The 26,553-nt window shown below is 37.2% G+C and overlaps 1 protein-coding gene across 1 annotated transcript in view; it reads right to left on the bottom strand.

Moving 5' to 3' along the window:
* Positions 1-14,650: 14,650 nt before the first annotated feature.
* WDR36 (WD repeat domain 36) overlaps positions 14,651-26,553 on the bottom strand; it is a 32,841-nt gene continuing 20,938 nt past the window's right edge. Inside the window, exons 17-23 of the mRNA XM_059833598.1 lie at positions 23,472-23,579; positions 22,206-22,303; positions 20,559-20,701; positions 19,791-19,907; positions 19,473-19,554; positions 16,978-17,165; positions 14,651-15,200 (exon numbers count right to left, since the gene is read on the bottom strand). Of these exons, the coding sequence (XP_059689581.1) occupies positions 15,051-15,200; positions 16,978-17,165; positions 19,473-19,554; positions 19,791-19,907; positions 20,559-20,701; positions 22,206-22,303; positions 23,472-23,579 (886 nt within the window). The 3' untranslated portion in view covers positions 14,651-15,050. The remainder of the gene's footprint in view (positions 15,201-16,977; positions 17,166-19,472; positions 19,555-19,790; positions 19,908-20,558; positions 20,702-22,205; positions 22,304-23,471; positions 23,580-26,553) is intronic.

Raw genomic sequence — 26,553 nt, 5'->3', positions numbered from 1 at the left:
CTATGACCCTGATCTCCCTGGCCATAAAAGAGACTGTGTCTAAGTCTTGCAGAATCTTCCCAGATAGTATTTTTGTACATGTTTTTTCCTACCTACCCGTGTAACTCAAACTATTCATATCTCAATTAATTCAAGTTCTGTTCCTGGTGTTCAACAAATGCAATGTAGCCCTACTCAGAATGGTGCTGATAGAAATAATTTCCCTCCCAGACTGTTGGTTTGTTTATATAACTCCTATAATTCATAAAAATTCCTTGTTTGTGCCTCTGAGTCCCTTCAGAGCCTATGATCACACTCCTCACACCTCACTTACCATGAGGACAACAGCTTCTTCATTCACTAGACTGGGCCGGCCACCCTTTTTACATCTGTGTAGAATTTCAATATTCTTTCATGTTCTGCCCGCATGCATGGGATGGCAGTCTTTTAACCACCTGCCATCAGAAGATTATTTCACTGTCCATAATGCAAAAGGCCAAACATTAAAATTGTTCAGGAATCTTAATATGCCTAAATTTGACACTTATGATCAAGAGCTGCCAATATAAATTTGTAGCAAACCAAATGCCTGTCTGGTTTGAGTCAGGTCCAGTGATGTTTCCACCAGTTCCTGTAACAGAAATTCCTGGCAAATGTTTTTCTCCGCAACAGACTCGATCTGAAACAATCTAGGTTATTGGGAAAAGAAAGAGCCTTGGAAGGCATCCAAATTACTCAATCATTCTGACAGTTATGGGAGGCCAACTGCTGGAAAGATTTTCTGAGAGCTAAATGAAACTGTTCTAACAAGACATGTATAAGCACAATATGATACTCTGGCACAGAGCAGGCCACAACCTTCAGGTATCAAAGTATTACTTGCATCCTGAGCAGGATGTTCACTTCTAGTCTGCCACTTTGTTTTGCTCATTTTTAAAAAATTCCCTTGAATTCCTGGTAACAGTAACACACTGAGCATTGCTTCACTGATGAAGAAATTCAAGAATACATTACTGATTTATTTATAGGCACTGAGAGACGGTGACAGATCTGAGAACAGAACTTACAACTTTCTGTTCCAGTTTTGCAGGCAACAAAAGAAAATTCTGCTTTTCCACAACCCCAGTCTTAACTGCAAGCTTTTACCTTCATTCAGCTTTGCTCCTTCTTGTGATCCCTGCCTAGTGTAATTGCCCTTACAGGAGTGGAACTGATCATGGGAATTAGAAAGACTTTAGGCAGCTCAAGCTGCTAAACAGATAAAAAGATCAGGCGAGAGCAGCCTGAAGTGCTACTGAGGACAAGTACCCTTAATGGGAACAAATACAGGCCATACTCTGTAATTTCCATTAGCTCTGGGTCAGCACAGAATCTAGCATAATAAATGTCACATATAATTTATCAGTACCCAGCATTCAGTTTACAGCACTTGAACAGTACCCAGCATTGATCAGTACCCAGCATTCAGTTTACAGCACGTGGTAGAGTCACCCTCCCTGGAGGTACTCAAGGAGCATGTGGATGTGGCATTGTGGCATGTAGGTTGATGGACATGGTCCTCTGTGGTGTTGGGTGGCTTGGTTTTTGGTGTGTTGTGGCTTGTTGTTGTTGTGTGGTGGTTGGCTTTTTTTTTTTTCTTTTTTTTTTTTTTCCAGGTTGGACTTGATGATCTTACAGGTCTTTTCCAACCGTAGTGATTCTGTGATTCTGTGAACATTAACATTGACTATTCTTTTTAAAGTTTGTACAGAGTCCCAGAGAAGATACGGGATTCTCAAATACTGTAAGTGATCCCATTAAATAATAAAAACATTTAAATGTGTATGCAAAAGAGAGAACACAACAAACTATTTATACTCTCAGTGATTTTTCTACCTGTCTCAGCATTAAACACCAGGTCATACTTTGCAATTTGGGTGATCCGAGATAACAGTCCATGGCCAAACATGCTGCACCAGCTGCCAGCTAACTCCTCAACAGTGAAGGACAGAAAGAGTGCTTTGATCATGACATCCCAAATGGGGCTGTCCACCATTACTGCTAATGGCTCCATACATTGCAAAGCACCTGCAAAAGCACAGTCTCCATCTTTTACAGGGTCTGCACAACTTGAAGACCTGTCCTCTTGGGCCAGAATCTCATCCAAAGCACTGTTTACTATAAAACTTCCAAGGAAAAACAATGTTATTGTGAAATGGTCTTCCCCGCAATGAAATGAAATGGAGATTTTCAAGTTTGACAAGCTAAGGCTTATTACTGACAAAATGCTGATACATTCTGAATGAGCTTTTTTTTTATTCCAGAAATGGTACTTGTTAGTTCATGAAGTATCTGAAAACAATTTAAGTTTCTTACCCGCAGTTTGTTTCTCATTTGCTGCTTTGTGAACGTTTTTTTAAGATACACTTAAAAAACAGAATAAGAATTCCAAAAGGTTTGCCTGTGTTTTCTTTCCAGATTAATACACTGCCAGCTAACTAAGAGGATGACGCAGCCAGTGACTTACTCTCTGATGTTTACAGTTATCCCAAGCTGCATACAACTCAAGAAATAATCAGTCTTTATGGCTGTTTATCAAAGCATTCAAAACATGAAGACATATAAAAATTATTTTTCATTTTCTAAATAAGAATGCCTACACTGCTCAGCATTTATACATACCTGTATCCATATTGCTTAGGTAGAATTTTTTCCCTCCCATTACAAGGTCATCTTTGCAACTGTTTCCTTTTTAATTTTAGCCAAACTAAACAACTAGAAACTCAAGACGGGGGTGGCAGGGTGGGGGGGGAAACACAGGATGGGTAAGGATTAGTTGTTTGCTGCCTTTTTGAGTGAAAGAACTAAGGGGAGTAAGATAGAATTAGCAAGCAGCCAGCCTCAAAGCAAGCAAGAGGAGGCAACTGTGATCAGGTAAGCTGTGGAACTCCTTGCCATGGGATACTGCAGATGCAAAAATATAGATGGGTTCAAAAGAGGCCAGGCAGATTGACGAAAGACAAATCCACTGTTCAATATCGCAGAACAGTTAGAAACCACCTTTTCCTCAGACAGTCCATTAATTTCAAATTGGTAAAGGCTGAGAAAGTATTTCGGAGTAAGTATCAGATATGCTTGCTTTGTTTCACTTTTCCTTGGCCTCTGTTTTTGGCCGCTTCGGTCAGATCTAACAGAGCCATTATTATTGTTACATAAAAGCTTCACATTTATTATCTCAGCATAAAGCAAAACTTAGACAGCAGGTCAGATAAAAATATAATCTTACTGAAGTGATTTTTCCCATAGGTTATATTCCTCAATAACTTTTCAGTTCATCACAACACAGAAAAACTTTGGCCAAGAAAATGTCCTGTTGTGTGGGCACTTCTGAAGACTGATGGGTTTGACTCACAGTAAGGCATTTGCACAGTTAATTAGTTAGTTACTAATTGTTTATGTATATATACTGAAGCCCACCAACTTTGGAACTCTATATGGTGCCTTGCTATGGCCTAAGAGTTGCAAAGGAGTCTGATACAGGGTTTCTGATGCCATGTGGTACATGTACGATTGAAGTTATATGCAACTAAAAGCAGAAACTTAGGGGAAATGCTAGGCCACTTTAATAATGCATCACACTGCTAGATCCACAAACAATGAATATCCTGAAAACCAAGCACACTAAAGAGTCAAGCATATGATAAAAGCATATCTTCCCGCCTTTTTATTGCTCCTTCATGTACATTTACAACCCTCCATTATATCAGCTTCAGGGATATGATTTTTGGGCTCTAAAGCAGATAGTCAGGGCCCCACAGCACAGGAAGGGAAGTAAATGCATGGCTACAGTTTATCTGCAGCTCTTTGTCCCCATCGTTTAAATGTAAACTTCTTTTTATCATATGTATAAAGAGTGAAATGGCTGAGGGACAGCCAGGCATTCTTTAGTGTCACTTTGGCTATCCAGATAGCAGTTTTCAGAGGGGAAAAGGAGAAAGAGAGGGGACAGCTTTTAACAACATTATGACTAGATTTCTCAGCACTCACCTGACAACACAATGACTCACATGACTGAAGTGATTTGAATTTACAGAGCAATTGCTCATTCATTGCATTTCTGGGTAGAATCAAACCCAGAGGTTGCTATCTATCTGTCTATGAATATGAACCGATCTTATTAGGAGCCAGGCTTGACCATTTAGTATTCTTTTATTCTTGCTAGAAAGAAAATGGCTTGAGTTGAAGTGGAGTAAGGCTGTAATGTAAGCATGTGGTTGGGTGGGTAACTTATTTTGCATAATGGTGTTGTGTGACTCTGTTTTCCCTATAAACCTGGAAGTGCTGTTTGGAGTTAATACAGGTGAGCACTGAAGGCTTTTGCTAGAGATGGAGAAGATAGGTTGAGTTATTAGGAACTCCTAACTAAAATGCTTGGGCAGCAATCTTCACAAAACCACACAGTTGGTCAGATCTCAAAACCATAGGTCTCAACATGAAACTAAAAGACAGGGTTTGCTCTTGGCCAGCTTACCATGAATGCAGAAATCTTGATTTTCATTGCTCCTCTTCCTCTACCCCCAACTTTCTCAAGACAGGACTAATACTGAGCGCAATTGTTGGAATTCCTCTGTACTATTTCTGGTCATTCTGCTGACTTGTTAGAGGACATTCAGCAACAATGGATGTATCAAGACTGCATGATGAAAAAAGCAAGAGATAGCCAGCTAGCACCAAATTAGTTAGGCCTGGAAGCCACAAATGGGAACCCACCCTGTAGCTAACAGTCCTACATGACAACATACAGATATTTCTACATGGTCCTAAGCTACATGGTCCATTTCCCTACATATCACACAGTTCAGATAACACTTACCTATAATCATGGGTTGCTGTCAAGCTAAATTTATCCAGGTCAAGTGCTTTAAGTCTTGGGATGAAAGGACCTCCCATTGAACAAGTGGAAATTATTACCAACGTTATCAAATGAGTGGGTGCTGCTTAGACCGAGAATTAGCTCTTCAGAATGTGGTTGCTAACGAAATAACAATGGGAAAAGAAGCTCTAGCCTTTCAAGTTAGTCTCTAGCAGGAATAGCATCAGACTGTAACAAAGAATAATTGTTACACTTTGAATCCTAGAGTGGAAATTAAAGAGGTTAATGGAACAAATAAGATTTTTCCTTTATCTTAGCACAATCTGAGGAACAAACCTGTCATTTTAGTAAGATGCCCTCCCTTTCAGTTAAAGGAGAAAAGCATGACTAGGCAATGTAAAGAGTGAATCTTCTTTAGAAATATGGAACATAGATGAAAAATGCTGAATTGATCAGATGTGTCCACAATGTTTTATTCAGCTCTTAAAATTTCTGTAGATGATACATGGAAGCAGTGGGGTGAATACTGCAAGAACTATTTCACAGAAGTTGAGAGAGGACTGGCAGAAATAATTGGAAAGGTCATCAATTAATGCTAGTAAACCCTTGCTTTTCTGTTTTGGGGAGGATGGTAGTTATAGTTAAGATCTTGAGACTGTCTTTTTGGGAAAAAAGTAAAAGCTAATTGGAGAAGGAGGAAAATTATACAATTCTCTTAAGCACAGAATTTTTGTATTTTATTAGATTTAAAATCTGCTTTTTTTGTCTGTGGCTATATACACGTATTTCCAATACCTAGTTAGGTTAATATTTGTGAGAGGCAAAAAGCCTGTGGCCATGTAGACTCATTTCAACAGAACTATAGAGACTGGAACATCAGTCAAAACTGTCAGTTGTCCTTTTCTCTTTAAAGGCAATAGATTATTTCATTTAATATTTTCCAATGCACATAATATATTTATTTGGCTTTTCTGAATGTAGTTCTCAATCCCGGTTAATTAAGATGCAAGGACTTCAGCAATCTTGTCTTCACAATCTTTGCAAAAGTCTCTCTTATTTAAAGCTTTTACCCCAATCCCTCTTCAAAATAACATACTATTTTATTATGGGAAGACAACAGAAAATTAATTTATGGCTTATTATAAAAAATAATTTTTTTCCTGTTATTACAGCAGACTGTCTTGTAGCATAGAAGCCTGTTTCTTGTCAGTGGCTAGAGATTCACTGTAGATATCTCCAATCAACAGGAATCTGTCATTCTAATTGACAGTTCATTTAGGGCTGTCAGTTATTAAAAGCACAGAGCTAACACAGCTTAATAGTTACTTAGACCATAGCATCTCTTTTAGGTCTGTAACCAGTATTTAAAACAGTATTTAAATCAGAAGAACAGCGTATCTGGACTAGCATATAAAGCTGCACTTCAGAAGGGCTGTTGTAACCACCCTCTTGCTGATGGAACACATGGAGGTGGTAAAACTATTCTACCACCACAGTTTGGGTTTGGATCCTTCTCCACTATCAGCATTCAGCTTAACATCAACACTACACTCCTAGGCACCAGCCCACAGCTCTTGCTAGATTAATTCAAATGAAGCTAGATTCATCTTATCTGAACCATTTTCATCTGATGCCACAGTCACTGCATGATGTTTCTGTTTAGGCTGACCAGGCATACCAAGGAGCTCATGGTCCATGTTTGAGCTGCATATCAATTTACAGGGCCAACTTCTGCTAATCCCAGAGCTCCATCTGTGTTTCTTAGTCCAGAGACTTAAGTGGAGTTGGGGTGATAAATGCGGGTTACCTTAAGATTACTGGTAACATTCTGGGGCTCCAGAATTTCCTCCTCCAACATATCAAGATGATAAATAAGCTGAGGAATGAGTATCTAAGCTGTGCTACAGTTTTGCTTGAAAAAAACTCTGCTTTGCAGAGTTTTCAAAGCCTCTCCTTTCAGCATGAAAGGAAATGGCATGTGCCAGAAGAATAGCACCTCCTCAGCCATGTCAAAATAGTCTGGTTTATACATGTATGCTATAATCAAGATCTATTCTTTAACTGCTAGGCACTGGGCTCCGTCAAGAAATATCCTCATACACATGGAGCATAGAATCCAACATGGTCAAACTTTCATTAGCACATACTGTTTTCAGTATCATTATCCCTTAGGAGTAAAGTTTACTTCATTATTTTACCTCTAATATTTAATTGATTTTTTTCTTTCATTTTGACTATTTCAGTATTTTCTTTCTCCACAATGTAGATTAATCAAGCACTTATAAAGTAGGTTAACAAATTTTCCACACTCACAGAAACAGGTATTGTCATGAAAAAATAAATCTTACCTTAACCTGTTTTGTAAAGACAAATCTGTTCAGGTCTTGACAACCCTTAGAAACATTCAGTATATCTCACTAATAGGTTTCTGTTGAGCAAAAATCAGTACATTTTCCACCTAATTTTATCAAGTAACTGCTTTGACAATATCTTTGTATTTCCTACTACATCATTTCTTTCTGTTGCCTTTTAAGATCTTGACATTGGCAATCACAATACACAGACATTAATCCCAATTTTATATAGAAAACCAGCTACAGTTCTCCAAGAGGCTGAATTCCAGCTTTACCTTCTCTGTTTATGAGGAAATTGCTCCTGTCTGATCCCCTAAGGCAGGCCAGGAGACATCTTGCAACTTGCATGTTAACATGCATGTGATAGCCTCAATGTTTAACATTAGCCAGCTGGGGCCACTTGTGGACTCTGTTGACCCTGTCTAAGCAGAATTGCCCATAGGAACTATGTAAGGCACAAAGGCAAGATCTTGCAGTCACCTTGCTGTAAAGGAAAAGAGGGCTTGTACAGCATGGCCACAATGCTCACACTGCTAGGCAGGGAAGAGGAGGAACATGTGGATGCCCATCTCTACCCATTACGGACTTTCAGCAATCAGATCCTTGCTTCCCTGCAGGATCACTGCTATTTACTTCACTGTCTCCCGTTCCTCCTGCGTAAAAAGAGGCTCTGTGTTCCTCTCTTCCAAGCAGGTTTTTTGTCATAAATATTGCTCTGGTATTCAGGTATATGCTCTGATATTTGCATTAATTATTGTGGGAGATGTTGCAAAGGGGACACTATCACTAGAGAGGACATCCTCTCCTAACCCAAGTACCACTGTATTGGGATCCATCCTTTTCCTGAGGACTAACAATCTTTCTTACTTCTGACCACACAGGTTCTTTACACCACCTCAGGCATTTTCCTTGCTAAGGAGTGAGATTTAATTGAGTAAGTCCCCAGCTCCTGAAAAGATACACCCCAGTCTGTTTCTTTTACAGTTTTGAGTTTCCTACTGTCTTCAAGCCTAAGCAGCAGGGTCTTGCTCCACAAATACATTTCTAGACACTACCTTTTCCCTAAGACAACTACACTTTGTGTTTCTTTCTCAGCTGGCTACATGCTTTTACAGTTTCTCTTAACAGTGTTTCTTGGACCTCTCACCATTCCCAGACTAAGTGCCTTGTACCCTAGGAAGAGGGTCTTTGGTCAAGCACAAATTGTGTTACCAAATAATTATAAAATAGTCAGGCTGTAGAAGCTATTATAAAAAGAAGAAAGATCTACAGCTGCAGCAGGGGACATAATACAGTGGTGATACACAAGAATGAAACCTCCAGGGATAAAAGGCAAGAACTTGTAAAACGGTCAAATGTGTTGCGGCACGCACCAATTTTAGAATAATTTTTCTTATCAGACATTCACTTGAAATACTTTCAACTCATTTGGCAGTCTAATTCTTCTACGCCACATTGCAAATCTCTTGAATGCCAATAGCATTATTCAGCATTGCTGCATGTAATTTATTGAGCTTCTTTGCTATGGGATATTTAACAAAATAATAATGCATTAGGCATAATTAGAACGTGACTAAATTAATTTCTGTAATCCTGATTATACTGGATGACTGCAAAAGTAATTCACATCTCTATGCTGTAGACCCAGTATCACCCGTAAATCAGCTCACAGTGTAAAAGGTACATGGCACACAGAATGCAATGAACAAGCACCAAAATTTGCAAAATCTTAACTGACAGCATGCCTTTTGACATAAGTGGCAATTTGCAATGTTTAATAATAGACTATTAAGTATTTACATACTGTTATATTTGCACTGAATTTTATCATTAAATTCATGGCTCTTCCTTTGTCCACCTCAGCAGCCATTTCATCCTAGAAGGCAACCAGCTTGGTTAAGCATGATTTGCCCTCACGACTCTCTACTGGTTGTTCTTCATCATCTTGCCCTTTGTGTACTGGAGATGGATTCCAAAAGCACGTGCAGCATATGCTCCATGATTATTTTGGAGACTGAGATATCTAAGTTTGATCAACCAACAGTTCCCTGGATCCTCCACGTCACCTTTTTTAAAAATGGGCACAACAACCTCAATCCAGTTGTCAGGGACCTCCTCGAACACAATGCTTTTTTATAGCTGTTAGGCAATGCTATTATATTGGACACCATTTGTGTGTTCTGTGCAGTCCCATGGTTGTAAGGTGACTTCAGAGCACTGCACTGTGAAATCTTTCTAACCCATTGCTCCCCCATTGTTGGCAGCTCCTCTCCTTCAGAAAGGATGCTGGTACACACAGAAGATGGAAGCAGGCTTTGCCTGTGAAGACTGAAGCAAAAAAAGGCATCAAGTATTTCTGCCCTTTCCATATACAGCAGTAGGGATGTCATTCTCAGCCATCAACATGAAGGGCACTGCAGGGATTTCTGTACAGATGATGCTGTTTATTCTAGCACCATGAATAAAGCATTTCAATTATGCACTGATGTAAGCACTGCTGAAATACCTTACGTTTATTTTGATTTTGTTGAAACAATTCTTCAAAGAGAATTGGGTAGTCACCCCTCACCCTTTCATCAACCCAAAGGAATGGGAAAATACAAAGGTTAATCTCAAATGTGAACAACAACCAGCTGCACAACCCTGTGTGATCAAACCTTACATTCAACAGAAAATGTAACCCGACACACTCTGACAACACATTTACCTGGGCTTTAAACTTTGCCCCAAATGACAGGAAGGGACATGTCGCCTTACAACAGGCTGATGACTTTTCAGTTCCAGCCGTGCCAAAGAGATGCTAACATTTCCAAAGCAGTAGGGAACATCTCTGGTTGTAAGAGAGGAATGTCATAACCACTTTTTTAGTGAGCTAATTTTACAAAATCCTTTTGAGACATGTGAATCCAAATACCCATTAAGGAGAGTTTGGGGTGCTAATGGATGGGATGAGTTGCTAAATTCACGTCTCATTCCGAGACCAACATTGGGCAACTCAAAAGACAGTAAGTGCTAGACCTTCAGCTGTGTAGCTGTAAGGCAACTAGCAACTTGACTACAGGCTAATAGGATGAAAGAATCCTCTGGACCTAATTTAAGAAGGTAAATTTCTTTTTATTTCCATAGCCTTTGCAAACACAGCAACTGAGTGAAGAGTCTACAAATACATTACTTTATTCTACCTTATTCTGATTTATTCTATGGGTGATTTCACGTAACTGCCAATCACTAAGGTGGTCTGATCCTTCAGGGGGATGACCCTTAACACTGGCATACTCTAATATTCACAGCACGTCAGTCGTTTTAACACACTGGAGAGTCAGGGCAATAGTATGTACCTCCACTTAGCCACATGGACTGTTTTGTGAACTAGCAGTATACACATCAGTGGAGAAAAGGTATCTTCCAGAGATTGCCACTAACCAGCAAAGCTTCATGATGTGCAACAGAGCATCAGAGAGCTCACTCAATCCTTCTGGGGAACATGTAACAGCCAAGGTAGAAGGATATTAGTTATTTTGTCCTTTGTTTTTCTTTCCTCAATTTATCACTGCTTCACAAAAAGAAAAGCACAGGTGCTAAGGACATTTATGAACAGCATTTTATTCTCCTCTAACACATACTGCAAACTCATCAAAAAAGTAAAGCAGAATCCTTGCACTGACATCAAGTAAGGGACTGAGTGGATTCCTCATCTCTAGAAAGGTAAATAGTTTTTTTTAAAAGGTAATTTTTCATCAAACAAGTAATTCTTAAGAAGCACAGGTTTTAAAACTGGTGATGGGCTGAAACATGCTCAGGAAACATCTGCTGATGTCAACAGTCAAAAGGAAAAACTACTTATATATTGGTGATCTTGATGATCTTAGAGGTCTTTTCCAGCCTTAGTGATTCTGTGATTCTATGATCTTTAAACAACGCTAAACTCCTTCAACACAGCTCATCAACAGAGTTCAAACAGGCCAACAAATACTTTTGCTTTTCTACTTCATGGAATGCAAATGAACCAGTTTCCTTACTCTGGGACAGTGGCACTTGCATTACAACAATTTGCACAGAATTGAGACCTTTCCTTACATTTCTTTGGAAGAAGCAAGTGTTAAATTTGAAATATACAAAGTGTTCAAGTGCTTCAAGTCAGTGGTCTATGCCGGCTACTGAATGGGTAAACATTCCATACTGAATGGGTAAACATTTGCATCCATTTACTTCCACTTCACATTTGCATGTTCTTCCTCATAATACCTCTATTTTTACTTGAAAGAAAAAGGAAAGTAAAGATTACAGTGAAGGCTTATGAGAGTAGCCTCTTATGGCTCAGAGAGGAGCAGCCTTCACTGTTCAGAGTTTTAATCCAGCCAGCAACAAATTCAGGGAACAAGGTCGAACTAACACGTTTGGTGTCAAAACAACCCTGAGTACCAAATCAGTTTGGAAAGCACAACACAATCAAAAGAAAATAGTGGAAGTACTGAGACCTAACTCGACAGGACTGCTGTGTACAGGAGTTGCTAAGAGGAGCAGCTATGCTCAGAAGCCAAAAGAGCAGAGAAAATCATGGTGAAAATGGAGCACAGGAACACAGACAGGCACAGGCGAGTAACAGGCTTTAGAAGAAGCTGGGAGGAGTGCTGTGCCACAGTAACAAGGAGAATTGTAACAGCAAACCACTAGTCAGAGCTAGCCTAAACCAGGCTTGGCACTGTGTAAGAATGGTAAAATCTGCAGTAGTCATCCTGCTTGGAAGAAAACATAGGGTTAACAATGGCTATATCCCCTAATTCAGCTAATGATTTTTCTCACACCCTGTTGCATACACCATTACAATGCCAATAGGCTAAAATAAGTTCTTACGGGTAATACAAAGCCCAGTCTATCAAATTCAATTGTAATGTGTCTTACCACTTGTAATCAAAAACTTTTGACTAGTATCAAATAACATTAGTCCTTGATAATAAGATATTGTCCTTTATGTCTTGGGTGAAGGAATAATACAGGAAGTAGCAGGTGAAATATCCAATTGCATCCACTAGCAAGTGGGAATTTTTTATTTCTGAAGAAGTTACTGAAGGCAAAAATTTGCTCACCATTTTGATGTGGTGAAAAAAAGGACAAAATAAAAGGCTAAGAACAAGAGGCAATCAGAGCTATTGGTGTAAGACTGGAACCAGCTTTAAGAATAGTCAAACACTACTGAAATAGCAGTGATGACTAGGAATGTTAAGGAAAAGACAAAAGAATAAAGGAGGTGGGATATCACTAACATCTAAAGAGTTCAGTCATTTCCTTCAGAAAGTAGTGTTCCAGGTAGACCTAAAAGACATCTGTGTATGATATAAGAAACTGTATTAACACGCTTAATGAGATCATCCAGGCTGCAAATATTATGTCAACATAAATTGTTCACAAATATTACACAAATATTCACAAATATTATGTCACATAAATTGTTCACAAAAATTATCTTGCTGGTTCTGCTTTCAGAAGAATGGCCTGTTTGGCAAAAAGTATGTCTTTTTTTCTCCTGATAACATCAAGTAGTCCAGAAAAAAAGAAAGAAAGAAAAAAACCTCCTCTACAAATCTCACAAGTTTTGTACAGAAATGTTATACACAGATTTAAACATCTGTGCCCAAAAAAGGTTCTTGTATGTCAGTTAAAAAACACGTGTGCACTCAGGAAAATGAACTATCTCCTTCACAGGTAGAAACCATTTCACAACTGCTCTGTGGCTGAGAGGCAGTGAAGCATGAAGACTAGAGCACAATTATTTCTCACATTCAAGAAGCAGGAGGGACATACAATAACAGAAGATAGCAGGTCTGGAGTACACAAACAGAAATACATCATTCCCCTTAGTATTTAATTAAATTGTAGGTGCCATTACTACAGGATGTTGTGAAGGATAAATGGGTTCTAAGAGATTGGATGAACTCACAGAGAACAAACAGGTCTGTCACAGAATATTAAACACAACTGTTAAAATACAGCTGGGTCATGAAGTATCTAAACAGCTGTCTGCTAAAAGCTGCTGTGATGTGCTTGAGAAAGGATCACTTTATACATGACCTGTTTGCTAGACCCTTCGCATCTATTCCTTGCTCCAGCTGAAGACAGGACACTAGGCTTGACAGACCTTTGCTCTGATCCAAGAAGAAAGATTTTTATCCACTCTTCCTTCTACTGAGGCACGTCTGCAACTAACTACTGACTTACTCATCTTTTAATATTCTAATGTCTGATTCAAAAAATGATTCTTTAAGATCTTCTAAATTAGTTACAGTACCACCTATAAGCTTAGAGGGAGTGATGGATTCTTGAGAAGAATATCACCAGAAGCTAATCATTCTATGGTACAAAGGATTTTCCTCAATCTCAGTAGTAAACTTCATGAAAAAATCCCGGGTGTACATAATTCCCACAGACTCCACATTCTCAGTCCTAACTGGCTACAACACCACAGTCTATGAACTTCCATATTTCTCTGTTCTCTTCAAGCTTTAACATGAGTCAAAGTTATGGATAAAGAACAGCCAAAACAACACAGAGAAGTTGCAAAAGCTGACTTCCCATCACCTCTGCACTCCTTTGATAACCCTGACGACTCTTCTTGCAAATTTGAGCAGACAAAAGGATGCTGATCTCATGATACATGTGGAATTGTCACTTGTTTCAGGCAGTACCCTACACTGCATGTACATGTTTGCAGATAACTTGTTCCAGGATACATGACTAAAAAAAAAAAAAAAATAGTTCCATAATGTGATGGCATTAAAAAAAAAAATCATGTATTTAGAACAACAAAACCACACTATTTTTTCAGTCTTATGCCAAATGCAATGAAGCCATCTTTTAAGTTTTCTCATGAGAATTGCATACATTTGTATTAGTTACTCTGTTAGTCGGTGTCTGTAGCTGGAGCATGTGAAATATGTCAAAGGCCTTGTTCAGGAGATTCTTCTGCTGTGAGGCAGTACTCTCAAACAGCAAAGTTTAAGATAAACCCATTCATGAGTTCCCAAACTCTGCCCAAACCTTATTATTTGTAATGTAAATATAAATTCATAAAAATAACATCTGATTCAATTAAAAATTCTCCACAACTCAAAGCTTTTATTCCAGTAATCTTTATCTCCCTAAGAAAAGAATCCTAATTTTCTTAAGAAATTGAGCCTCCAAAATTAGAGCAAGAAACCTGGTTATAAAAAATGGGTGGGTTTTTTTGGTTTAGTTACTTTTTTTCCAAGTTCCATCATTTGCAGTGCAGCTAGAAGTCTTTGCTTTCAGAAATAGGTGTCTGAGGCAAAATAGTGAACACAGCTTGCCAAAGTGAGAAGATGACTAATTTTCACAAACTTTATAGGAAAAGCACTCTGATTGCAGAGGAACGCAATTTTTATATTCATTTGCTTTAAATTAACGTTAATATATTGTTAATAATTCAGACTTTTTGTTTTACTTTTGCATCAACAATAATTGTTTATTAAGCACAATAGAGGTTTTGGTGTCCTGCACAGAAATTACATTCCCACTTTTTTTTTTTTTGCAAGCCATTTCTTCATTCTGATTTACATTTGTGCTCAAGAAAGCATAAGATAACTAGCTATATTACCTATAGCCATCCAACTGTTTGTTCACTGACAGCATTAATACAACATGAATATTTAAGCTGCACATATTAATTTTTGCTCCAACTGAAGTGAATAAAAATACTGTTATGCATGTGCTAAAATATTTTGCCATACACAGATATATAAAATACAGTATCAGAAGTCCCAGTATAATTCTTGGAATCCAGTATTTTTGATAATAAATTGTATTGTTATTCTGAAGGGAATTTTATGCAGACAAAACCCTTATGTATTTCACAGCAAAGCACTTTTCATATATGTTAACACACACAGACTCTGATTAAAGAGTGTCCGCAAATGAATCCAAGCTTCCTCAAGTTGCGTTGACAATCTGGATACTTCTTCCAATAGGTTTGGCTCTGATGAGAGAATCTTAAGATGTAACTGAAAATGACAACAAGCAGTTAGTGAAACAAATACAGATAATAAAAAAAATTAAAAGATCAATTTCCTCATTCAATTCCAATACCTTGCTTTCAGGAATGTCCCAAGTAAGGGAAGGACTCTTTTCCTTCAATTAATTCCCTCCATTTAATGTTGCCTCCCTTTTGCTAGTCTTTTACAAGCCATTTTACTCCCACGGATGTATTAAGAGGGGATAAGGCAGCAAAATGTCTTAAATATGCTACTGCTTTACTAGATCATCCGTGGCGGCTGCTGCTGCTGAATCTACCCTAATCACACTTCTCTAGAGGGTAACTTTCTCCTTTTTGCCAACTCTCCTCTAACTTGCATCACAAATTCCTCTTTGGGCTAGAAAGGCTAAACAGATGCCCTGAGGTCAATCAGGTTTATTATTTTAATTACCCAGGTTGCCTAAAGCAAGAAGAATGATGCCAGCACACTCTATACTGATACAGGGAGATGATGTCTCTCTATGTAATAAACAGTAACCTTGGTAAAGCATAAAGAAAAGAAACCTCTCAATCTTGCAGAGGCAATACATTATTACCACTTAATGGATGGAATAGTTATTTTCCTGACTACAGCTTAAATCTAGGAGTCTTGCTAAGCTCAGAGCTGTTTTACTTGGAACCTACAACAAAAGATATTGGTGTTCATGTGTCACAGGATGAGTTTGTATTATTCTAATGTAGTACAGATCAGGAGCAGACTTCTGAGGCAAATTACCTAGCTGTCCCTAATCTACCCTGCAAGAGCTAAATTTCTTTTGTATGAAACTAACATCTAATATTGAAACTATTAAGCATATCCAGTCCATGGGACCAGACTAATAAAAACCAGACTATTAATAAATAGACGTGATAAAAAGCCACTGATGAAGACCTCAACCCTAAGCGTTCCACTCTACAGATCTACTTGTCTGCACTACTTGTTCTTGTGGAAGCTGCCCCACATGTTCTATTTAACCCCACAAAAGGAAAAGAGCAAGTCATTTGTCCAGCATTACACCCTATCATTAAAACCAATCCCTGCAATATTGCTATTAAGAAATATTCAGTTAAACAGACAGTATTACATAAGTCAATGTTTATAACAACTTTTTCCTAGTAAACTGTAACTAATTGCTTTCCCACAGTTTCATAAATCAGAGTATCTTGACAAGGTAAGCATTTGTACATCAGAAGTATTTCAATCTTCTGCAGACCCACTTGCTCTCTAAGAGTAACTGCTATCGTATTTTATCACAATAACTTTCTAACTTCCACACACATGGGAGTAATTTCATTAGCTCTGTGATGCTTAACAGGTTACAGAAGAAAGGCAGCCCACTGACATGGAAAGTAGAAGTCAGGCTTGCAAAGCCTAGTGATAAGCCCAACAAAATGCCTATTTTACTTCCCCAAACATTGTGCATTGAATTATTTTCTTACTTAAGACATAGCATATCTTAGCTTACCAATTAACAACCATTAAGAAGTTAGGTACGTTACTAAAAATAAAAACAATTCTAAGTAACGAATACTAGAATAAAACCTGTCTGGCATGGTCCTCTTCACAATACCTGATTTTTGCAAGTTTTTCTTGACTGTGACCAGACGAGTTGTCAAATTACCCATACATTCAGTTAGTCATTTTAAAACCATTCCCAACAAAAATCACTTAAGATTATTCTTTCAAGCAGACAATTAACATGCTTTTACTGCACAACCATCATTTTAAACAGGACTAACATAAAATTTTATAAGAAAAATGTTACCTTTAGAAATAGTGCAAGGTATGCCTGAGCAAGTTCAAAGTTGTATTTCTTGTTCAGCATCATCCCAATCATTCTCAAAAAGCTTAGCATCACCTCCACTGAGCCACCACCTTCAGGGGCCAAACCCCTTAGTTCTACCTCAATATTAGATGGTCCCAAGCTTTTCAGTAAGTCAAGTGGAGCTGTATCTGTGTTAAAGCATTGAGGGATACATTATCAGTAACATTTGCAGAAAAGAATCTTACAAATCCTTCATGTGGACAGGTTTATTCCAAAATTCTTAAGCAGTGAGTGTATGTTTCAAGCTTCTACTGTTTCCTCACTTTTTTGTTTTCCACAAAATGCTATCCTGTCTTTAATTTACTGTCCCATCACATACTACAGAGAAGCACATCTCTAATAAGACAGTTGCATTTTATTTGTAAGTTCACCTTGAAAAATACAAGCAACATCTTTGTATTTGTATCCCTTTTTTTCCCCATTTCTGTCTTTTAAGCTGAACAAAATTTCTTATTAACCACATAATGTTGTCATTTTACATCTCTTGGCAAAAAGAATGTATATACTTGGGACTTCAAGCTGTTTCTGCAAATATATCCTAGAAGAGACAGGGTACTACTTTTAGTAGGAGTCTTTACAGTGTTTACTCTTATTGACATTAAGCTAAATTAAGGATCACCTGGTGCATCTAAGGTAATTATTACTTTTGTTAAGTGAGTACCTCCTGCTTTTCTTGGAACCTGGGGGGTGGTGCAATGGGGGAAATCTTTTCCTTGGTAGGAATACATGCAATTTACAAACTCTTTCCTCCTCTTCATAAGTGTTCTTCCTCAGGATTTCTACAATCCTACCTGATCTTTGAGAATTCCATCTATTTGCTTTAAAAATTCAGAAATAAAAATATGTATGGTTGCAAACACAGCTGTTATTAAAAACATCTTCTAATTAATTTTTCTTTTGCTAAGAAGTTGCTATGAAGAACAACTTCTTATACTCTTATATCATGGTAACTAATGGTATCAGGCATTGATTAATATTCCTCAGGTGGTATAAATCTATTTCCATCTGTATTTGATGCCTTTCAAAATCATCAGCTAGTTTTAAATGTAATTGTGACAGTAACAGTACTAAACAGATGCATTTACTCATTTTTGTGCTATGACATGAAAAAACCAAGGATGGAACATACTATGAAGTTGGTATACATACAATATGCAAAAGGTGCCCAGCTCAATCTATGTTCCACAGTCCTGATCTGAGGTATGAAACCCTGCTTCCATCCCAATGGTAAGCCAGGATGGCTTCTAGTATAATACTGTTTATCTGCATAGCCTAGTCCCCTTTAGAAAAGATGCTTGTAACCTAGCAAGCACAGAGCCAGGTTACACAACATGAGCTTCCCAAGTCAGGATCAACAGGCTCCCTGGATTGGGACTACACCACAGACCCTGGCACACACCTGCCTTACAGCAGAAAGCTGGCTTGAGGGAAGTGCACGGGACCACTACTGCAACGTGTCATGGAGTGCACTTGCTCCCTGGTACAGCCAGCCTCTAGGTGCTTGGTTAGGTTTTTAAACATTCACCCGATATTTCACTCTTCTCTGAGCAGCTCTGAAGTAGCTTAATAGAATACTATCAATTGAATACTAAAACCACAGCATAAAACCACACGTTTGTGATGCATAATAAAGTTCTGCACACAAAATGTTTTAAGTACAGCTCAGTAAGCTGGTCATCTCAAAAGAGTTTAAGAAGGGGTAGAAAAATTCCCAGCACAACTGCCTTGTGGACAAGCTACCAGTGACTGTCCATTTACATTTCCGAGACAGCTACATCAGCAGCCATTTCCAAAAATACAAATTTCAATGATTCTGTAGCAGCATAAGTTAAACAGGGAAAACAGCAAGTACATTCCACAGACAATTTAAGTGACTAAATTTAAAAATTAATTGAACGTCAAAATAAATCCAACAGCTTATTTTTACATCAATTATTTCTCCTTAAGCTTTAAATTATAAAGCAATCAATTAAAGCTCTAAGTTTGCTGAATGTTTAGTGAAGCAGAAACTTGAAAACAAAACTTGCTAGGCAAATTACATTTTTCATGTTGCAGTGAATCAGCAGACTATTCCTTACCAGATCATTCCCTTCTTACCTGACAAATAATACATAGTACCTTTTCTAGGTGAGATCATAACAATCTCCAAAGAAGTCTAACAAATGTAAGAACATTACCTTCTTTCTCTATATGGGTTTTAGCCGGAACTGGGCTCCACGCTGCAGGCAAGCTGGAGTACCATTGGATCTTTGATCTAGATTGGCTATCTATGTATTAGTCAACTTTATGCATAACAGGCCATTCTCTTTGCCTTTGCTGCTGTACTATGTGTATTTTTTTCCCTCACACGTGTTACAGTTCTGGCATTAGAAATCAAATGTATAACTAAATATTATTAGCATCTACATTTTCAGTGAAATGTCTTGTTAACTTACATTCGTTAGTGCTCAGGGCTTCTTCAAGATGAATGCAGAAATCAGATTTCTGTGCCAGCACCCCAAGGTTTACTACCTTTGACTAGACCATGAAATGTAAGAGAGTATACATGAGTATGCAAACATACTTTTACATCTCAATTAGATACTTTTCCTGCCGAGACGATAAAAGACTTCAAGAAAGAAAGCATTAACGTAAATGCATTAAAACTGGTACTTTGAAGTCTTCAGCAAGATTTCACTCAGCATGAAAAAGGATTTAAGATTTTCTTTTAAAATACACTAGATAAATAGTATTGTATTGATTCTTGTTTTTACCTGTGTACCACTTTCTTCCTCTGGAGCAATGTATCGGGGTATAAGACCAGGAACTGTTGGGATGAAGAAAGGGGCTGACTTGGGAACTTTTGGTGGCTCTCTTGGTTTATTTTTTTTCTGTTAATTAGATATTTAAATTAAAATCATCATCATAGTAAGAACATGTGAGAATTTTCTTTGTCAAGTGTTTTATTTTTAAAATACTATGAAAGCTGTAAGGACTAACTGAAAACTAAATATATAGCTTAAATGTTTTACCACTAAATATGAAAACTACTATTTAGAAGAAAAACAGCCTCTCTCCCAAATCCCAGAAATTTTGAAAAAGTACTATACAGTCTTCTACTGCAAAATCTTGAAAAATACCTGAAAAGTGGGATCAAATTTTGTAATGAGGTAAATGCAGCTCATAGAATGGAAAATGTATCTGGCTGTATACTATTATTTTTTGCACATCCCCTCTTTTTCTGGTTACGGGAATGCCTGACAGTGATTTGGAGGCATAAGCTAGAACAGCTTTACAGGCACTTACTAGCTGCATTGATGTGGAAATATCTGCCTTCAGACAGCTATATTGTATCTTGCAGAACTAGTAATGGCAAAAGTTATGTAACAGTTCCTCCTTCTCAAGGTTTCCTGAACTAGAAAATGGTTAAAGCAACTGTCTGTTTTACATTACAGGAGAAATAGCCCTTATTTTAACTCCTTCTTAAAATATATAATCCAAATACTACAGCAGACAAGCAATGGTGTGCCTAATATCATTACCTTGATAACATCAAGACTGAGGAGATTTTTCCACCTTGATTCCGGTAATGAGGAAAGGGTCACCAGCTGCTCTCCTAATTGCTCAGGTGAGACATATTCTACCATTTCACCACATGTTTCTTCATCTCCTGCCACATCCACATCTTTCAAGAACAGGTATCTTTTATGAACATACATACTTCCGATTTATTTTTTTTAAAAAGCAAACCAACATTATTATTTCTTCTGCAATTTTTGAAAAACACATGCATAACAGCTATATATAAGGGTGCTGGCATAACATATAGCTAAAAAGCTACAGAAACAATCTTTATTAACCCTACGAAATGTTAAATTTAAATTGTGAAAAATTATAGCTAAAATGCAGAATTGGATAAACAAGATTTTAAAGACTAACAAGATTTATCTGCTTTGGCTGAAATGATATAAAAGCAATTTTTAGAAGTCCTAAAGGAAGAATAATGGATTATATGAAAAAATTTGTTAACTGTTTTAAAAATATATACACAGCAATTTTAGTTCTGAGTTACAAATCTGTAAAATCCTTGCATTTAAATATGCACAACATTCACAACCTGTTCATAGGTATGACTGAAGTGGCACATAAAAATTAAGAAAATCTCAATATTAAAGCACAACATGACACAATAAAAGATATGCAGTCTGTTACTAGGTTTTCTCTAGACTTCCTATGTGGTCTTGACCAAACACCTCTACTTTCCCTTCCTTTTTGCAAAATATTACATGGCTAAAACCAGGAATGTTGTAGAAAAGCCTAAACCAACAAAGAAATGTAAACCATTAAAAGCTCTGAGCATCTGAACAGGAGCTTTACATTTGCTGAAAACAGAAAGTGAATTAAAGCATTCAGCCTGAATCAGTTTATATGATTAAAACATTCTAAGTTTTGGGATGAAATCCTGTTTCCCTAATGTAAGTATCTAAAATAAGGATGTGCTTAAGAGAGCATCATCAAGTATGTTCCTCGCTCCTTTATGCAGTCAATAGCTAGGTGAGTTTCTCCTCCAGATGGAGAGCTACATGTAGGCACTGCTAAACTTGGGCAAACAAGATCTCCATCTAGAGGCCTTCAGAAGCACAACCATTTCTATTAAATGGATCATCAAAAATGCAATTTAGGCCTTTCTTTCACTGGGAATCTATCACAGGTACATGGCAGGTCAGCTGAAACCAATTCTCTTGAGAACAAGACAATATACAGCAGTGAAACTACCATGGCATACAGGCAGACAAAAAAGTTAGAGGGAAATGAAACAAAGAACAATCCCCTTCCCGCTGCCAAACAGTAACGTTAATTTCAAACTGGCCTCACAGAGGTCAAAACAGAAGGTATTTACACATGTCTGGGATTAAAGAAAGCCAGCAAACAGCACAGATGTTTTTATTACCTACAAAATCTCCTTCCAATCACAATGTAATTCTTTATGTCTGAACATAGAAACATGATTAGATTTTAGTAAATAACGTTAGCATATGAGTAAATATGCCAAAAATGGTAGAAGCAAGAGGAACAGTTCAGAGAACGAATGCTAAGACACAATGACTTTTCACTGAGGAAGCAAACCACCTTCTATTTGAAATATAATACAAAACTGAAAATAAAATACTCCTTCATCTGAAGATTACCTTGCCCGGGGCTGGTGCTAGGGCGTGTCACCATAGAAGGTTCATAATCTGCCGGAAGGGGCCGTAAAGATACAAGTGAATACAGAGAACGGTTTGACCTGAAAAATAAGACAGGCATTTTAAAAACAATTTTCAGGTGAATAGGAACAAGTATTTTAGACATAATTTTTACTGCAGTCTAATACTACTGCATGACGGCAATTCACCAGGTTCTATTCAAGATTAGTTTTCCTCATCTACCAGATAAACCAGAAATTAAACGCAGTGATATATACCATCTGAAAGTCTGAAACACAGAAGTTATGCTGAAGTATTATTGCCAAGAACGTTTAATAAATATGGCATTACGAAGTATGATTACTTCAATCATTGGCAGTTACTGTATCTACCTGAAATTGAACAACTGCCTAACTAAAAAGGTTGCTTTGTACTTCATATGTACAATACATTATGCAAACACAAATGATTCATCCTGCTTTCATAGAATTTTGGAGTAGTACTCTTAGCAAATTTTCTCAAGGTGTGGAACATGCACACAAGTCATTGTGGCAAATGATTTTCTCTGTCAATATAAACCAGGGCTAGGTAAAAACATTTGTCATTATTCACAATGAAGCACTTTCACTTAATCATAGAAAGGTCTAACAATTGAACACCCCTCAGGCAAAACTACAGGCAACAAATGTAACCTGAAAGATCTATCTATCTATCAAAAGGAAAAAAAGCCAAAGCACTTAAAAGGTGTGTTATTTCAGTACTGGGCCTAATCAGTCATTTGCTTTAAAGCAGTATCAGGAGGAAACTGAACTAAAACATACTTTACAGCTGTGCTGATCTATCATTAATAAACAGAAATAATCACAACTTCCAAATTCTACTGTCTCAGACAACATTGTATACCAGGATGAGAAGAAAAGCCCTTCAGACAGTAACACTGTATGAGCACCGGTATTTCAAAAGGGTAAAAAGTAGCAGACTCAAAAGAAAAACTTTAGGAATGGCATAACAGGAATTCTTTAGAGCAAGAAAGAAACATTTAGAAAAAAGAGATCATTTAATTATAAGAGTAAGTAAGTATCTTAACTGCAAGAGATTTCAAGATTTACAAATCACAACAATACAGAATACGTGTCTTAATTAGAATCAGAGAAGACAAAACCCTGGAGATGATACTTCACAGAACAATTCTCTATTTGCGATAAAGGTGATTAAAGAATTCTTCCCCATCTGAAATTCTGTGTAGAAATAGATGTATTACATACTCACCACAAAAAAATTCCAAGATCATCCACATGTGTTGAAGCTAGAAAATCTCCTGTAGGAGACATAGTAAGGCTCACAGCTGCAGAGTCTACCAAAAAACAATCTATGAGGCTAGGAGAGAAAACAGAACAGATGTATTCTCAGCAAGATGAACTTGTTTATCTATGCGTATCTGAATTACAGCACAAATACAACTGAACACAAGCAGGACACTGGAATTATGTACACAAACTAGCTTATTAGAAGTATTCAAATATGACATATAAACTTAGCAAATGAATGGCACTGTGCAACAAACCACTCACCTCTATAAAATTCTGTAAAATCAGCTAAAGCTGGTACATTTATGCTACCTCCTTAGACATCCACATTCTGTGGAAAATAGGATGAACCATATGCCAACATTCAACTCCTTGTGCCTAACACTAACCTTTTTAGTGGCCATAAATTTCGTACTTCCAATCAGCCCCATGCTGCTCCAACCTCATCTTTTAATGCTCTGCTGTTAATTGTCAATTCCCTCTCTCAAGATACTTCATATACACCTGGCTAACACTAGGACCTAATGTTTCTGAAGTAAAGAATGAACTGTGTACTGCAAAATTTGATTATCGGCAACAATTTGTTTTGACATTCCCATATCTTCAGCCTGATAATACCATTCCTTGATCATTCCTTTCACTATTGCAGAAAGCTGAAAAAATACCACATAAAAAGAAAGTTAAAATATTCAGTGGTATGTGACTATTTTAACAATAAGCCACTTTTGAGTTCTGGGTGATGCCACAAGTCCTGGAGGATGGTACAACCTAGTAGACTTCCACTCAAGCCCAGGTTCATAGCACTGCTTGTCACTTGTTGAAGTGTAGATTTCAGTTACTTCAAATTGTAAGAAGCAGTTGAGTTTGACAACTAGTTCATTGAGATAAACAAAAAGAACAAATGGAGAGCTTGAATACTTTGTTCTTGTTTACAGACCAAAATCAAAAGTAAAGTGAGAAGTGATGAGAGCAGCTTGTTCTACAATCCTGTTCTGTTCACTAACCATAGAAAAAATATTGATGTAACAAAGCAGTTTAAAATGTAAAATTTTGCGGGAATGTATGTTCTTATGTACCGAGCACTCCTGTGATGGTTTGACAAACCATGTTTAAAAAAAAAGCCATTTTCTCCCCTGAATGGAATGTTTTATTCCTTCTGCATGCTGTTAGATGCATGTTACAAGTAAAAAGTAATCAGGTAAGAGCCACATCATTCATCGCTTTCAACATAAAATACACAAACACTAAACCCATAAATGTCAGAACATGTATCAGTTACACTGATATATTTTGCACAAAGTGCACAATGGCTAGAAAATGTACCATAAATACGGTTCTTAGCTTCAAATCCATCCTTTTACCACAGTCTTTATCAGTACCTGAGAAATATTGTTCAATAAAGCAACTGTAAGGAACAGCCACAAAACAAAGTTTTAAAAAATTAAATTTTTCTACTTATTTTAAATCATGATTAAAATTACAGACTGAGGGGGAGAGGGAATCAATCCACTACAGGACAACGAGAGATATGCTTGTAATTTTTACTCAAAATGTACAGTAATTGCTAAATGAATTCTGTCTGGGGGCTGAAGGCATTCACCTTTACACTTCCTGCCTAACTGTGAAAGTGAGACAATGGAAAGTATAAAATTGCAGAGCTCACAATATCAACATGTTTCTTTCACCATTCTGTCTCAGGTACTCGATCCAAACTATAAAGAGTCAGCTTGCACTTTTGATTCCTTAATTTGTCTACGCAAGCTGCACTGCAGAAAGAAAAATTTGCGTAATGCCAAGGTTCCTGCTTGTAAATTTCTCTATACAAATTGGTAATTTTTTTCCCACTTTTCAAAAAGTCCTACATAAAAAACATGCACTAGGAATACTTACATTATATAAGGACAGTTAAGCAGCATTTCCAAGTAAAAACAGATGTTCAATAAGTAAATGGTATGATATCTATTAAAGTCAGTTGCTATTTTTCGTAACGTAGGACTTAGTAATCTAAAAACATGTTTTCCATCCTTTCATAAGGACAATATCAAAGCTCACTCTTTAGAATGCACAGTTTATAACTTGGTTGTTCTATTTATGAGCAAATATACCACAGTAGAAGTAAATCAAGCATCTGGCTCTTTATTAAAAACTGTTCTTCCTTTTCAATACACTCCTCTGCCTATAGTTATGGGAAAATCTTTCCTTTAAATTCTAGAAGAACAATTTAACCTAATTACTTTCAGCCTGCCCAGAATTTCTTGCAGTTACTTAGAGAGAAGAGACAAAATATTTACTTATGTGTTACACACAAACAAGAACTAGTATGAGATTACTTTTAAAAAACAGTATGAAAGCATTCTTACTGCAAAGTGTTACGTTATTAATGAAATGAAAGATACAAGTAACATTTCTGAAGTTTTATAATTAATGCCGCAATTTTTTGTAGGCATATAATTTTGGAAGGGAAAGAGGGTTAGAAAGAGCAAGTCCAGAGTGTTAATTTCCCTCCCATTTGTAGTGGAAAGATGACAGTTACTGTCCACCCTGTCCCATTCTAGACTAGTGTCATTCACCATGTAAGAACAGATCAATTTTTTGTTGAGATTCAACACACTTTTTGTAGTAAAATGAAAACTTCTACAGTATACAAAATTATTTACCAAACCACATCAACAAAAGTGATCAATCCAAATGAAAACATTCAGTCCCGGGTATGACCAGAGCTGCACACTGTGTAGCACTACTCAAAATGACTAAAAATCTATCTGATGTGCTGCTAAAAGAATGTACTGGCAGAACTCAAAGTTACTTTTTGGCCTGTTTTTTCTGGGCTCCTGAACTTCTTGTGTGTACTTGTGTACTTCTTGGCTAAATTTCATTCTGGGAGAAGACTACTCACAGTGGATCATAAAAGAGTATTTTTGGCAGTTGCAAGCATACACAAATGAAAAATATAACTGAGGTAAGGCCTTACTGCGTTGCTAAATGAATGTGAGAACAACCTTCTATTTACAAAACCAACTAGAGTACTGCATCCAACTCTGGGG

This window comes from Gavia stellata, chromosome Z, assembly GCF_030936135.1.
Source record: "Gavia stellata isolate bGavSte3 chromosome Z, bGavSte3.hap2, whole genome shotgun sequence".
NCBI classification, from domain to species: Eukaryota; Metazoa; Chordata; class Aves; order Gaviiformes; family Gaviidae; genus Gavia; species Gavia stellata.
Note: the sequence above shows the minus strand (reverse complement) of the source record. Positions and strands in the feature narration are given on the sequence as shown.